Raw genomic sequence first — 14,199 nt, 5'->3', positions numbered from 1 at the left:
GCGGCCCTCTGACGAGAGCGGCAGCATCCTCCTCTCAGTGGTCTATCCCAGCGCAGCGGCCGCTGAAGACCACAGTGGCTGCAAAGATGATAGTCACCCTGCTTCCCCTTCACACTTTCACGGCCACGGTGGCAATGCCACACAGGCTCAGAAACTCCCTGGCAGCTGCGGCTGGGCAGGGACCAAGCGGGAGGCACCGCTGATGTGCCTCCACGTGTTCACTGGGGTCCGGCTGGAGAATCTGCCCGTGCCAGACACTCCCCAGGGAGCTGGTACCGCAGAAGTGAACATGCTGGACATGGAGAAGACGGTGCTCTCTCGGCAGCGGGAGTTGCCTGCTGGGAAACGTCCACCCGCACCCCGTCATGCCCCTTGGGAAACATCTCTTTGGAAGCAATGTCCTCTCGCAGTGGCACAGCAGCACAGAGATCCTGCCGTGGAGAGGCCCCGTCCCGCCACCAGGATATCGGGAGATATACCACCCCGCACCCGCTGCTGTCCCAAAGGCACCAAGAGCACACCCTCGACCACAAGCACAGTGGTCAGCACCAAGGGAGCCGCCTGGGTCAAAAGCTGTGAGCGTCTGACAAGCCTTTGACGCCATTTCCCACAGCATTCTGCTGAGAAATGAGCTGCTTATGGCTTGGACGGCTGCACTCTTTGCGGGGCCAAAAGCTGGCTGGGTGGCCAGGCCTAAGGAGTGGTAGCGAAAGGAGTTAAATCCAGCTGGTGGCCAGCCACAAGCGGTGTTCCCCAGGGCTCAGTCCCAGGGCCAGTTCTGTTTAATCTCTTTCTCGACGATCTGGACGGGGGCCTTGAGTGCTCCCTCAGTAAGTTTGCAGGCGACACCAAGCTGGGCAGGAGCGTTCATCTGCTTGAAGACAGGAAGGCTCTGCAGGGGGGTGTGGACAGGCTGGGTTGATGTCCAAAGCCAATTCCATGAGGTTCAACAAGGCTCAGTGCCAGGCCCTGCACTCGGGCCACAGCAACCCCACGCCACCCTACAGGCCTGGGGCAGAGTGGCTGGGAAGCTGCCTGGAGGAAAAGGACCTGGGGGTGTTGGTCAGCGGCCGGCTGCATATGAGCCAGCAGTGTGGCCAGGTGGCCAGGAAGGCCAAGAGCGCCCTGGCCTGTGTCAGAAATAGTGCGGCCAGCAGGGCTAGGGAATGATGGTCCCCCTGTGCTCGGCACTGCTGAGGCCGCACCTCGAGCAGCGCGATCGGTTTTGGGCCCCTCACTACAAGAAAAATACTGAGGTGCTGGAGCGCGTCCAAAGATGAGCAGCGAAGCTGGTGAAGGTTCTGGAGCACAAGTGTGACGAGGAGCGGCTGAGGGAACTGGGGTGTTGAGCCTGGAGAAAAGGAGGCTGAGGGGAGACCTTAGCGCTCTCTGCAGCTGCCTGAAAGGAGGTTGTGGCGAGGTGCGTGTCGGTCTCTTGTCCCACGTAACAAGCGCTAGAACAAGAGGAAAAGGCCCCAGGTTGCACCAGGGGACGTTTAGATTGATACTGGGAAAGATTTCTTCACCAAAACGGTTGTCAAGCACTGGAGGAGGCTGCCCAGGGAAGTGGTGGAGGCACCATCCCTGGAGGTAGTTAAAAGACGCGCAGACGTGGCGCACCGCAGCATGGCTTATTGGTGGACTTGGCAGTGCTGGGTTTGCGGTTGGACTCGGTGATCTTAAAGGCCTTCTCCAACCTAAAAGCGTCTGTGATTCTCTGAACTGGGAATAAGGTTTGGGACCACTACTTCTTAGAAACTCGTGAATTGCAGTACAGGGATTACATTACTTAAAAACATAGAGAACATGATATACCAGAACCAGTTCACTAGATTAAACACGTTTTCCAGCCAATCGTGCAAATATCCTTTGAAGTGAAGCAATACTGAAGTAAAAAAAATTAAAAAGGGTCAAAAGTAAGTCCATTAATTTTCACTGCTGTGGCTATTGGAGATCACTGAATTGTGTCTTCCTTTGTTTCACTTTCTTCTTTCAGAAGAATCCATAGCAACATTAGAGGAAATTATTTGTGTGTCGAGTGCCATAAAAACATATAAATGATCTTATTTTTAAGTATGTGAGAAGGTCACTGGCTTCAGGTGGGACAGAATATTCAGCATATGCCACAGGGCTCTGACAATGTGGGACCTACCGAGTGGGAATGGACTAAATGCCTACTTGCAGTCAGATAAGCCGAGAGAAGGTATTCACACTACACCATGAACAAGCTGCCTGCAGATATGCTAGAAAGAGTTTTGAGTTTTAGCAGTTCACCTAAGAGCGTGAAACCGTATTAGACCAGGTGCTGTAGAAAGAAAACATACTTCTTTCCTAATATGAGAAAACGTAGAAAACATACAGAAGATGCAAGAGGGAATACAACAACATCTGGAAGATTTGCAGACTTTTACAGAACAGTCTGAAAGCTTCAGGCCAAAAAGAGATGATTAAGAAAGAAAAATCAAAGGGATTGGGTGTATGTGAGAGGTGGCAGAAGGCATGTGCTTCACCACATGCACAGCAAGAACCAACCACAGAACAAGACCCAACAGATTTGTGTACACAGGGAATATAAAAATTGGGCTAAAGGTTACAACCTACCTAGAATCAAGGTGCTAAGGTGAGTACAGCTCCTTATCAAATTTTAATATGAATCACTTTTATTGGGTATTAGATAATAAAAGCTGGGCTGTGGCCTGGAGCAGTTTCCTTCTAGCACTGAACTCATGCCTGTGCTGAGGTTTTTGGATGCAGGTAAATTAAGACCCTCACACTCAGCTTTACTCCTGAAACCAGGGCAAGGTTCTGCCTGTTAGGCTGGCCACCTATTAGTGTTTCCTAACAGAACAATAAATTTTTCATCATGAAACTCCTGTACATTTTAAGAGTGTAAAAACATTAAGCTAATATATTTCTGTAATTAAAAATTTATGTTATTTCAGTTCATGCTGTACATTTCATTGCTATTATTTTCAGTAGAAGCCTTCTAAAATCAGCCTTCTATTTTGGTTTTTTTTTCCCCCTGAAACTGATTTGCTGATATCCCGCTAGTCTCCAGTTCATTACTGGAAGTCAATAACAATCAACTGGAGGGTGACTTCACTCACTTTCATATTCCAATTGTACAGTCTTCTAAGATAGCTGATAGTGAGCATTAAAAAGCGCCAAGTAAAAAAAAAACACATACAACAGCAGAAAAATCCAAAACCACTCTGAAGGGCACACTTTAGGATACTTGTAACATGAAGTAAAACACATTAGGATTAAGACTGATTTAAGCCGATTGTGTCACTTCATGTTCTTTAGGTAACAGACTGCCACTATATCCATGGCAAGGGTGAGCACTAAAAAACCAATACATTACTCTTCTAATGGAGTACTTCAAAAGGCTTCTGGACTTTTGGAAAAAGTAATTTGCCTAAGTAGGAAATGCAGAAAAGAAAAGCCCAGCTACAAAAGACCTGGAGGACAGCCATGTCAAAATACCCTGTTCCTACTGTCTAGATCTTAGTCTAGGGACTCCCCAGGTTACTGTTTTTAAACAGACCTGAAAAGCTTGTTTCCTCTGGTGCCTTTTTTTTTTTTTTTTAAATGCTTGTAACGTATCTTGAATTATTTCATTTAAATGTATCATACAAAGCTGTTTTATCCTGTACCTTCTTATAGCTTATGTGACAGGATTCAAGTGTCAGAGAAGGTGACTGTTCACACCAAGTGATACCTGCTATTCATGACCCAGCAGCAAACTTTGACATACTATTTCAGAGTAAAGGGGAAAAGCCATGATGCAGCTTTGGCAACATGATACTTCCTAAAGAGAATCTGGCAGGACACTGGACAGTGTCACAGACACTTCTACTACTAAGGAGTAGAGGGAAAGACAAGAAAACACATATAGCCAAGTGTATTTACTTTATATCGGCTCTACTGTACAAATACATTCACTGGTTTAAATGTCTATTTGGCAAACTTTTAATTCAAGACAAGTCTAAGTGGTATTCACAGCAAAGTTTTCAGTCCTGTTTAATAGGATTAAAAACCTGGCTAGCAACCATTTTCTTGAAGCAGAGGATGAACACCAGAAAAAGTTGCTAATTGGAAAAAGAAAATAAATCTTTCACAGCTGTGGTTCATAAGTAGGATCTTTGAAAGTTTGCAGATAAATTTAAGCTCTCCCACTTTCAGTAAAAACATTGGAAAGTTTGCACTAAAATTGGTAAGTGCAAATTAACTTACTCATATTAAATTCTTGTTATATTGATGAACTTCCAGTCCCGCAAGCTCACAAGTGAGAGCCATACACCAAATTCATTCACTGCCCAGAGCATCTCCTGTACGCGTATTTGCAGGGATAACTGTCTTGAGTTATTTCTATCAGTAAGTATAAACAATTTTTCTTGCTACTCTTTGCCACATTCACCTTCATTCCTTCAGAACATCATGTTAGAATAAACTCCTATATTCTTAAAAATTGCTGAAATTTAAGATTGAAATCAGTTAAACTATTTAACTGGGCTTCAGGGTTCTACCTCCTCTTAAATTAGCCCATGTAAATGCAGTTTGATTAAATTCAGCCACAATGAACATCTTAAGTTAGCTTAATATTTCTATCTGAACAGCTCCAGTGACATTCAAATTTATTATGTCAAGATTAAAAAAAACACATTGAAATTAACCAACAATATTATTTAGAGGTATATTATTCTTTGGCTTTAAGGAAAAAAGACACTAAAATGTAAATTTCCAATTAAATGGGATAGAACATTCTTTTTATAAACTTTGAGCTAGAAAGCAAAGGGATATACTTTCTCTCCCATGTCTGCTCTGTTAACGTGAACTGAGGCTAACAGTCAATCATATCACAGCAATTTCAGTTTTTTAATCCACAGAAAATATTCCCTCATTTTACTAGACAAGTCAGTAGTTCCAATTTTTAATCCTTAAAGGGTTGGGACTGAAACTTGAGAATCCAGGTCACAGGTGACAGCAGAATACCCTCCCACCTCCTCCCCTGGTTTAATTTGTATAGTCCACATCAGAATCTTACCAGCTCTCTGCCTATAAAGATTTCCAGGGAAGATAAAGGTGAACTGATGACATATAAGCTAATTTCCCCTCCAAATCATACAGGCTAAAACCAGCGTAAAGATTTATTTTAGCCTTTAGCATCCTTAAATTCTTAGGAATTATATTACAAAAGCCTATCCTGTATTTGACAGTACTCAGTCAGGGCACAAGATATAAACAAATGTATTTTGCTCCTGTGTGACATGGTCTTCTGAAAGTTCCTTCTCAATCCCTAGCTTTCTTGAAAATCCCAGATCAGAGGGCCCCTGGGAAATACTGTGACTGGAACCAAGTGAACGCTGCTTCATCTTGGAATTTCAACATATAAGTAGAAAAACAGTGAAAAGGGGGATTTTTATTATTGTAACTAAAAATGAGAAGCATTCAATATTCTATTTTAATATAACTAGCTTGAATCAGAAAACTGAAGGAGACCCGCTAAGTTTATAAATCAGTGAAAATAAAACAGATAATAAACCAGTTATATATAGCATACCACTCAAATACACACACATGATGTAATTGCCTGTTTTATTTAGTGGAATCACTTTTGTAGATTAGTTTCCAATTCCCATGTACTCCAATGCAAGCCTCCACCATCGACAGGCATAATGCAGTTTGTTCAACTGAATCCAAACTAAAAAAAAAAAAAAAAAAAAAGTACAATCTCAAAAGTTAAGTTAGAAACTAAGTTGACACATTTTCTTTGGGACCAGGAATCTGTACATAGTACAAAATATACATTTATTGAACTTTCTGTAAACACAGTTTGAATAGTGTAAAACTGTAAATAGTGGGTGAACTACGTGGAGAATAATTTATTATATATTGTTATACATTCTACTTAAGGAAAATAGTTATGCTCTTGTATATTACTCTGTTAAATTTATAAATTCCATAATGAAGCTGTGTAATCTGCAAACATGCTTTTCAAGCTTAAATCTCTCCATTCGTAACACACATTTATACAGGTCATCAATGAAAAAACGTTACACTTTCCACAAAATAGTTATAAAGATGTAATTAATTTTCTAAAAAGACAGGCACAGCATGTCACTACAAATGAGACTCATGTTACAATGTGGAGTCAATTCTGTGAGAAGATAGGTGAAAACTCTCTAATTCAGCATGTTTGTACGTGGTCTTAGTAACAAGACAGATGCTAGAAACCAAAATGTCTGTTTTGAAAGATTTATGTAGCAGCTGGTCCTGGAAATCAAATATCACACTTTTCAAAGACCCAGTATTCCCAGGCTAGGAGAATCTATGCTTTTATCTTGTATTAACCCTTCATTGCTAGTCATTTAGTTTTCCAACTACCTGGCACAATTTGCCAAGAACATTTGCATAATTCAGGACTTACTCCAAAAACTAGATTCCTGGCACCAAAGAGTTAGATCTGGTTAATAAATACCACTTAACTCTTGGTACTCAAGGGCAGTGCGAATCACACCATCAGCAATAAAACGTATGATAGGAAATCCCAAATTCCAGCATCAAATGGTCGCACAGCATTAACCCAAAGAACACGCGGTAACAGGTATTGCAGCATCTTGTGTATTGGGGACTCTATTGTATAATACCCAGTTTCCAATTTAAGAGCCTGGAAATTTCGAACTGCAGCAGACTTGCCAGCCTGGCATCAAACACTCAGCAAGAATAAAAAGTTCCCCTAAAAACACCAACGAAGACCCTTCCAGTAGATCCACCACTGGACATGGACATAATGCCACGTAAATTCAGCACATTTATTCCTAGGTTTTTAGGGTCTCCTTGTTTTTCCATCCCAGGTAACTAATTTTGGGTTTCATCTTTTTATTCTTTACAGCTAAAAGCACTACATCAAAGACTGAACCTCATAAACTGTGCCCTTCTGATGTTTTAAAAGATCAAAAAAAAATACTGTTACATGTTTGAAGAATTACAGAATTGTTCTCTCCAATGAATCTAACACTTTGCTTTAACATTACCATCTTCTCCCCTTTGGCTTCAGAAATCTTTTTTAAAACCAAAACTGAATAAAGATTACATTTCTTTTTCATTCCAAGGACAGTGGGACAGTTAAGGCTCCAACAATACATGTGCAAACTTTATATACTGCTGTGTGAAGCTCCATCAATATCAGCAGGATATGAAGTTAAGTACATGCCTAATTTTCCCAAGATTATCTCAATTTAATTTTCCCCTGTAGTTTGAATAAAAATACTGTGCTTCAGCTTGAAATACTAACAGTGAAAGTGAAATCGGCTACTTAGTATTTCCATTGCTCAGACTGGGCTGAATTCAGTAACTCAAGTGCAATTAAACTCTGGACCTTAGTCCAGAGGCGTTGATAGAACTAAGAGTATGTGAGGTTTTATGACCCACCAGTCTCAGCTTTCTCTTTTTCTACCCAAAGATATTTCTCAAAAGAAACAACAATAGCACCTCCTTCAACTCTGCAGGCTTACTCACAATGCATACCGAGAGTCCTGTCTACTTCAGCTGTAAAAACTCCCTGCTCCCACCAGCTCTTCAGAGTGAATGGGAGCAAAAATGAATTTCAGCTTCGCGATTGAGCAAGCTGAGAAGTGCAGGCGTAGTACTCTCAAAAGAAAATGTTCCTATCTGACACAGCACTCACCCTTGCAAATAAATGGCTGGTTACACAATCGTTAAGGACCATTGGGTTTATTTTTCTTTTCTTTTGGGGAACAAAAAAAAAGAAGAAAAAAGTAGATGTATAGTGCTACTTTAAAAAGCATTTGGGCAGGAATCAGTACAAGCATAAAAATCCAACCAGGAATAAAACTATACTCTAGAAATCTGACTTATCCCAGCTCTACTGAAGTTTTGACACTGTCAGAATAGAACTGATTTCACTAATTCTATAAAAGGCATATTTAAAATTAGGCCCATCTTCCCAAATTTTGTGGTTGCAAAGCTTAGGGGTTTTGTTTTTGTTGTTGCCACCTTTAAGGCAACCCCCAAAACCCCTTTCCTAAGCCACCATTACCGCTCCTGTTCTCTTGGCTTAGAAGCAAAGACTTCACAAGAGTGTCTACACAGGGGGGAGGCAGAGCAGGGAGGGAAGATCTGGTTTGCTGCTACTCGAAAGAGCAACAAATAAAACCACAGATAAAGCAAAGAATATGCATAGAGCCTAGGTCACCATAGGTCACCAACTCTGACACAATCAGGAGGTTAAAGCTCCAGACACATTTTTTTTCCCCATGCATTAAGTAAACAGCTGAAATACTTGTAGAATTTTCCAGAAACAAGTTTTCAGTGGGAGATAACATACAGTCAGCTTTTAGCACGTTGTACATTCTTTTTCTTTTCTACTTGAAAGCATTTAGTGGTCCAGGAGAACAAAGACAAGCTTTAAGTTTTCCTACAGCTTCCTGAACTTCTGTGAACAAACGCCACGCCGGCGAGTGGCTGCTACCTCATTTACAAAGCAATGTCATTAAGCAAAATAAGGCTACAGAGTGCTTCAGAAGGTGCAGCTTGGACCTGCAGAGACCTGCAGACTTTGCAAGCACTCCACAGAGACAGCTCAGAAACAGCTCAGCAAAAGATGGGATTCTTGGATCAATATTTCAGACAGGTCGGCCAAAAGTTCTTAGCCCCAGATAGTTACTTTTGAATTTTATCTCGTTTTTACAGTTTATAGCAGGAATCACGTTCATTTTATGCACTACAGCACCCTAGAAATTCACATGTGGAGCCTCTTCTTACCACTTTAAGAGTTAAAAGACACTATCCAGCCAAGTAGAGACTTTATACCCTGTAACGATACAAAAAGGCTCGTTATGATCATCTCGGACACACACAGTGATAGGAACAAGCAGGTATACTAGTTATCTAGGAGACATTTTCACATCTTATGAAGCTCAGCACAGAGTAACAATTGCATTTTCTACAGAAAAATGTCAGGTACAGCTCCACAGCTTTGCTGTTTCTGAACCTATGCAAGGTACTTGTTTGCATTAAAATACCGTATTTGCTCAATGATGAGGAAATGGGTAACATTTTACTAAATGTTTGCCCATTTCAGACATGGCCAACTTTAAATATCAAGAAATTTAAATATACCAAGTCATTTGTGCATAAAAGCAATTCAAGAAGGTGCAGGTAGAGATGAATGAGAACATCTCAGCATGATGAAAACCTGATGTACACTGAAATAAGGTAAATTGTAACGACCCTATCATTAACCTAATTGCGGCAGCCATGCTGTCTATCCCACAGGACAGAGCTACATACACCTAGAGAAAGCAAATAGCCTTGTCAGCATGGAACTCGTACACAAGACAACATTAAAACCAAAGTCTCGTGATTCATTTTAAGAAAAAGAATGTTTCCCAAAGCAAAATGTTTTGTCTGCTATAGAGCTGAGAATGATCTGCAAAGGCTTTGATGCTCCCTACACAGGTCACTCATTTATCTGGTTTAGTGTGTGGTTTCCCAAACTGTGGCAGGACGGTGATGCAACCATTTCTTCGTTCTCAGTCCCGCCTCCCCACTCTCCATCTTGCCCTAGTACCAGCACCCCATAGCTGGATTATCAACTTACCCAGGCCAGAGAGTACACATTTTTTTCCTTCCTCCTAACTGCACGGCCACATAAGCATGAGTGCTGGCACAATGCCAGTAGGAGCAAACTTCTAGCAACCAGTTTAGTCTTGACAGAAGCAGAACATGAAACCGTATCCTTAGCTCATAAATCACTAAAAATGAAACGCAATATGAAGTCCACCCTAACCCAGTGTATCAAATTAAGTCAGGATTCTTATCGAGGAATCAACTGAAGTGAAAACTTCCCTAATTCTGTTAAATCACCTTTTTACATTTTCAATTCTGGAACTGAACAAAATAGCTCAGTCTAACCTATAGAGTTGAGACAGCACCAGCTTTGCAATGAACAATTTAATGGATGCTGAAGTCATTTTACCATAAGTACATGTTAAAGTGATTAGCTTTGGCACCTGCAGGAACTATCAAGGTAAGTGCTACCATTATTCATCTGCTGCTTAATATTCATCGGGCACCTTGCTATATGACACAACCTAGGATTACTGCAACTCAGCAGTGTAATGACAAGCAGATGAAATCTCTCTCTTCAATTCTCACTTCCACTGGAAGATTAAAATGAACGATGGCCACACACAGAGGTCTTTGTGGTGCTGCTCCTGGCTAGGTAAGATCAAGCCAGCTGAGAGGCTCTGGCTTCATAAGTTGCCTGGGATCTACACATTTCTGCCCCACCACATGTATCGGGGACTCCATTGATACAATGGATTTACAAAGCCTTGCAAATCTAGGACCCCAGTTAATGCAATTGCATTTAGTTAATCCAACATTGGTTTTAAATTGCATTTTTGAAGCCTCTGTCTTGAACATATTTCAATGCTGAATTAGTGAGAATTACTTGAAACAGTTGTCTATAAAGCAGTACAGGTATTCTCCCAGAACGATCAGTGAAACATTTAATCTGACTATAACAAAACTCACAGAAACTGAAGCCAGTGAAGCTGTCAAAAGTAGAAGGAAAACAAAGTTGCATGGCATACGAAGAAAATTAGCTTTACAAATGTAATTTCTTTTTAAAAACAAGCAAATTGGGACCATCCTATTTGAACATGTATTTCAAAATACATCTTTTAACATCACAATTTTCATTTTTGTCACACAAGAATCTTTTTCCAAGAGGGAAATAAATAGCACACAATACTTCCAAAAAAAAAAAAAAAAAAAGCTGCCTTGCCCCTGAGGTGCTAATGTTTTTAGCATTTAAAAAGAAGTTTCTGGTGCAAGAAGGAGATGCACAAAGGTGCAAAAGTGCCTTTTCCTTTTCAGAGCAGTGAAAAGTACAGCTTGCCTCTTTTCTAGGATGCTTTATATACTTAGTTTGTAAATTTTGTAATCAAAATCTTTATCTAAAATGGCAGTGTTTATGCATACATAATAGATTCAGTGCTCTGACCTCATCAAAATGCTGAACATCGGTGGGAGAGAGAAAGGCCTGAAACGGGCTTTCTTCTGCTACCCTCAAACCTAGTTACATCGCCTGCAGCAATAGCAGAATTATTTCCTTTGTAACCTTTAGGAGACCTCGTTAGAAGAGGCTTCAAATACATCATTGTCACTGAGACAGTTTAAGTGATTATGGTTTGAAGTATGGCTTTTCACACCACAGTTTTGCTTCCAATTTTTTAAAGTTTAAAACTCAGAGGTTCCACAGTCCAGTTCAAGGTTTTGCCATTTCCAAAACCAAACTTCAGTCTCTATGCAAAAGGACAGAATTGTATCTGCCTACTCCTAAGTTAAGTTTAGCTTTTTGCACTAATACGCCATGTATTATTAAATACGCTTGTTAATTAGGTGCCTGTGAAGCTACAACTTAACATTATTATAGTTTTGCACTCTACAACAAAATTAGACATTTTAAACATTTATTCATAGGTAGGTAAGGAACTGGTTCTTTAAGCAAAAATTGCTATAAATTTATAAATACAAATAGTGCTTATGTTTTCTTCATTCATGCTTGAACAGATTACAAACTGAATACAATGAAGTTACGTTTAAGCACCCCACATAGACAAGAGGGATAAAAGAAAGTTTGCTGGTATATACTATACTTAGTTCCAAGACACTATAAGTTACTTTTTCACTGTTCAGTGTTCCCTAACTCTGCATTAATTTTAAGGCTATATATACAAATATGTATATTTCAAAGTTAGGGAAAGACAAATAGAGCAAAATGCATTGTACTACATTTTCCTATCAAAAAGTAATTATACACCACGTTTTGATTCTGTTTAACTGCAGTAAATGTTACAATTACTTGTTGTACTGATTTTCCTTTTGGGGAATCTGCCTACTAAATGAGTAAACTACATACTAAATACAATATTCTCAACCAAAAAGACAATACAAGGTGCACAAAACAGCAGTTTTGCAAACACGACTGACTTGAAAACTTAATTTTTGTATGCTCAATGGGAGAAAGCTAAGCTTAAATCAAATTAGTTTATTATCTTATAAAATTTTAAATTAGAATTTTAAACAACAAACAGTTAAATATTGTCAACATGCTATATCTCAAATCACAAATACTGTTTAACCACTAGTCTCTCATTCTAAGTAAGTGGGTCAATTAAAAACACACACCATAAAATGTTAAAGATTGTCAGGCTTTGACAAATGTATTTTTATCAAACAGTAGGCAAATTCAAACCAATGCACATCTTCAGTGGGGAGAAAAAAAATAAAACACCAAAAAGCCTGAAAAAACCCACACTTGTAAAAAATAGGGTAACGGATTAATCCCACATCATCCTCTAGCATATGGCTATGTCTTGGGCAATAATCAAAATCCTTCCCATTTTAAAAATGGGCTACCAATTAATAAAAATATTCTTGCACAAGTAAAGTATCATTTACAATGGCACTGACATTTTAAAAGGCAGGAAAAAAGGAATTACACATTTATGGATAAATGTCCTGTTTGTTAAATCAAGCTTTATTGATAAAATGGAATCCAAAGTATTTTACTTGGAACAGCAGCAGACCGAACCAATCAGGATTGTAAAAATGCTGCAGACTCCTACGATATGTAGAAAGCTGCCTGTTCGTGCTCAGTGATTAGTAGTTTCAGGTAAGGGTTAATGAAAAAAGAGGCGCAAAGAATCAAGGCATTCTAATCCCAAGGTTCATACACATATGAACATGATACTATAAATAGGGCGTGATTTAACTCCCGCTGAAGTCAAAATCAGAACTCCCTTTAACTCAATGTGAGAGCAGGAGAGTGTCCAAGAAAACGACAGACATTTGTTGAAGAACGTGCACTACTCTTAGTTATTTTTCCATTGCCAAGCAAATTCACACACTGTAATTTCTAGTAAGTTGCCCACAACTTCAGCTTTCATATAAACCAAAAAGTTATCTTTACAGTTTTGTGCACCTCTTGAGCACCTAGCTGGCTAGGCTGCTGCTCCTTGCAATCCAAAACCACAACATGAATTTGAAGGGATATATATTGTTGCATCACACAAGCCAAACATTTCTTCTAACCTTTATAGTGATTTAAAGCAGTTCATAATTAAATATGAGCATTTTGTACACAGACAATTGCACTTTACAAAAACAAAATCATACAACATAAATTGCTGGAGTCTGATTTACAACATGAATTATGGTTTGAAATCACGTTTACAGAAGTCTGTTTTACAAAAAAGATCAGTTCCTGGGCTAGATGTTGTACTGCTGTAGTCACTCCCACCAACACAGCGTATTCCCTTCTTTATTTAAGGTTGAGGATGGATGTAAAGAAGGGTCAGCTGAGGTTGGGCTGCACTTTTATTTGAAGGATGAAACGTGAACTCCACAGCCAGATGAGCAGTTTTACCACATATCATCAGTTGAGGCAGAATCCTTAAAGAAAAAAGAAGGAACCCTTTAAAGTCTGGAGTGCCCATAGTTACAGTGGTTTCTGGATAATCCAGACTGAAAAGGGTGAAGACTTAAATCATTTTAGAAGTCTGTTTTCTCTACCCTTTAAGAAATAGCATTTAAGAAGTATCTAAAAAACATACATGCTTAATTAGCAAAGCATTAGTATCAAGGCATTTCAAAGTCTAACCAAATATTTTATAACAGCCTTATCGATCCTCAAAATAATACCCTAGGAGCCTTATTCAAAAGCATTCCTAGAGTATTTAGAAGTAATACAAAACAAATACACTTATTACACAGGTGTGTTAAAAGAGCAGGATGTGCCTCATGCCATTTGTTATTATCATTGCCATCTTTTGTTTTCAGCCCTCCCTTGCTGTATAGGAAGAAACAGTCGTCAAATGACACTCTTATAATTCAGATCAATTGTAGCACCTATAATTTAAGGTTACAGAAGTGTAGTTTGGGCAACTACAGGAAACCCTAATTTTGGATGGTAATAAAACCATAAGGAGGAAGAAAAACGTATATAACATGCTCTGAATTGTAACTGTACGACCACACTACATGGCATGACAACCATGCATTCAATAACTGAGTACCCATAGAATTTGGTATGTTCAGGCCCACGGGCAAGAGTGGATTTTGTGCAACTACCACGCCCCTGAAAAATGTTTAACCAATTCTTGC

General features: G+C 39.6%; 1 protein-coding gene across 5 annotated transcripts in view; it reads right to left on the bottom strand.

The window, feature by feature from the left end:
• Positions 1–5,581: 5,581 nt before the first annotated feature.
• Positions 5,582–14,199, bottom strand: part of PPM1A (protein phosphatase, Mg2+/Mn2+ dependent 1A) — a 35,254-nt gene continuing 26,636 nt past the window's right edge. For 3 of the 5 annotated variants that reach the window (XM_055801263.1, XM_055801240.1, XM_055801252.1), the window contains one exon: positions 10,522–13,488. Coding sequence is in view for 4 of the 5 variants with exons in the window: in XM_055801240.1 (XP_055657215.1) it covers positions 13,459–13,488 (30 nt within the window). In the remaining variant the exon portion in view is untranslated. Of the gene's footprint in view, positions 5,705–10,521; positions 13,561–14,199 lie in introns of those variants that run through there. The other 2 variants (XM_055801245.1, XM_055801231.1) reach the window with 2 other exon arrangements.

The sequence above is a fragment of the Falco peregrinus genome, chromosome 1 (assembly GCF_023634155.1).
Source record: "Falco peregrinus isolate bFalPer1 chromosome 1, bFalPer1.pri, whole genome shotgun sequence".
Taxonomy (NCBI): Eukaryota; Metazoa; Chordata; class Aves; order Falconiformes; family Falconidae; genus Falco; species Falco peregrinus.
The sequence above is the reverse complement of the archived record's forward strand: the minus strand, read 5'-3'. Positions and strand labels throughout refer to the sequence as shown.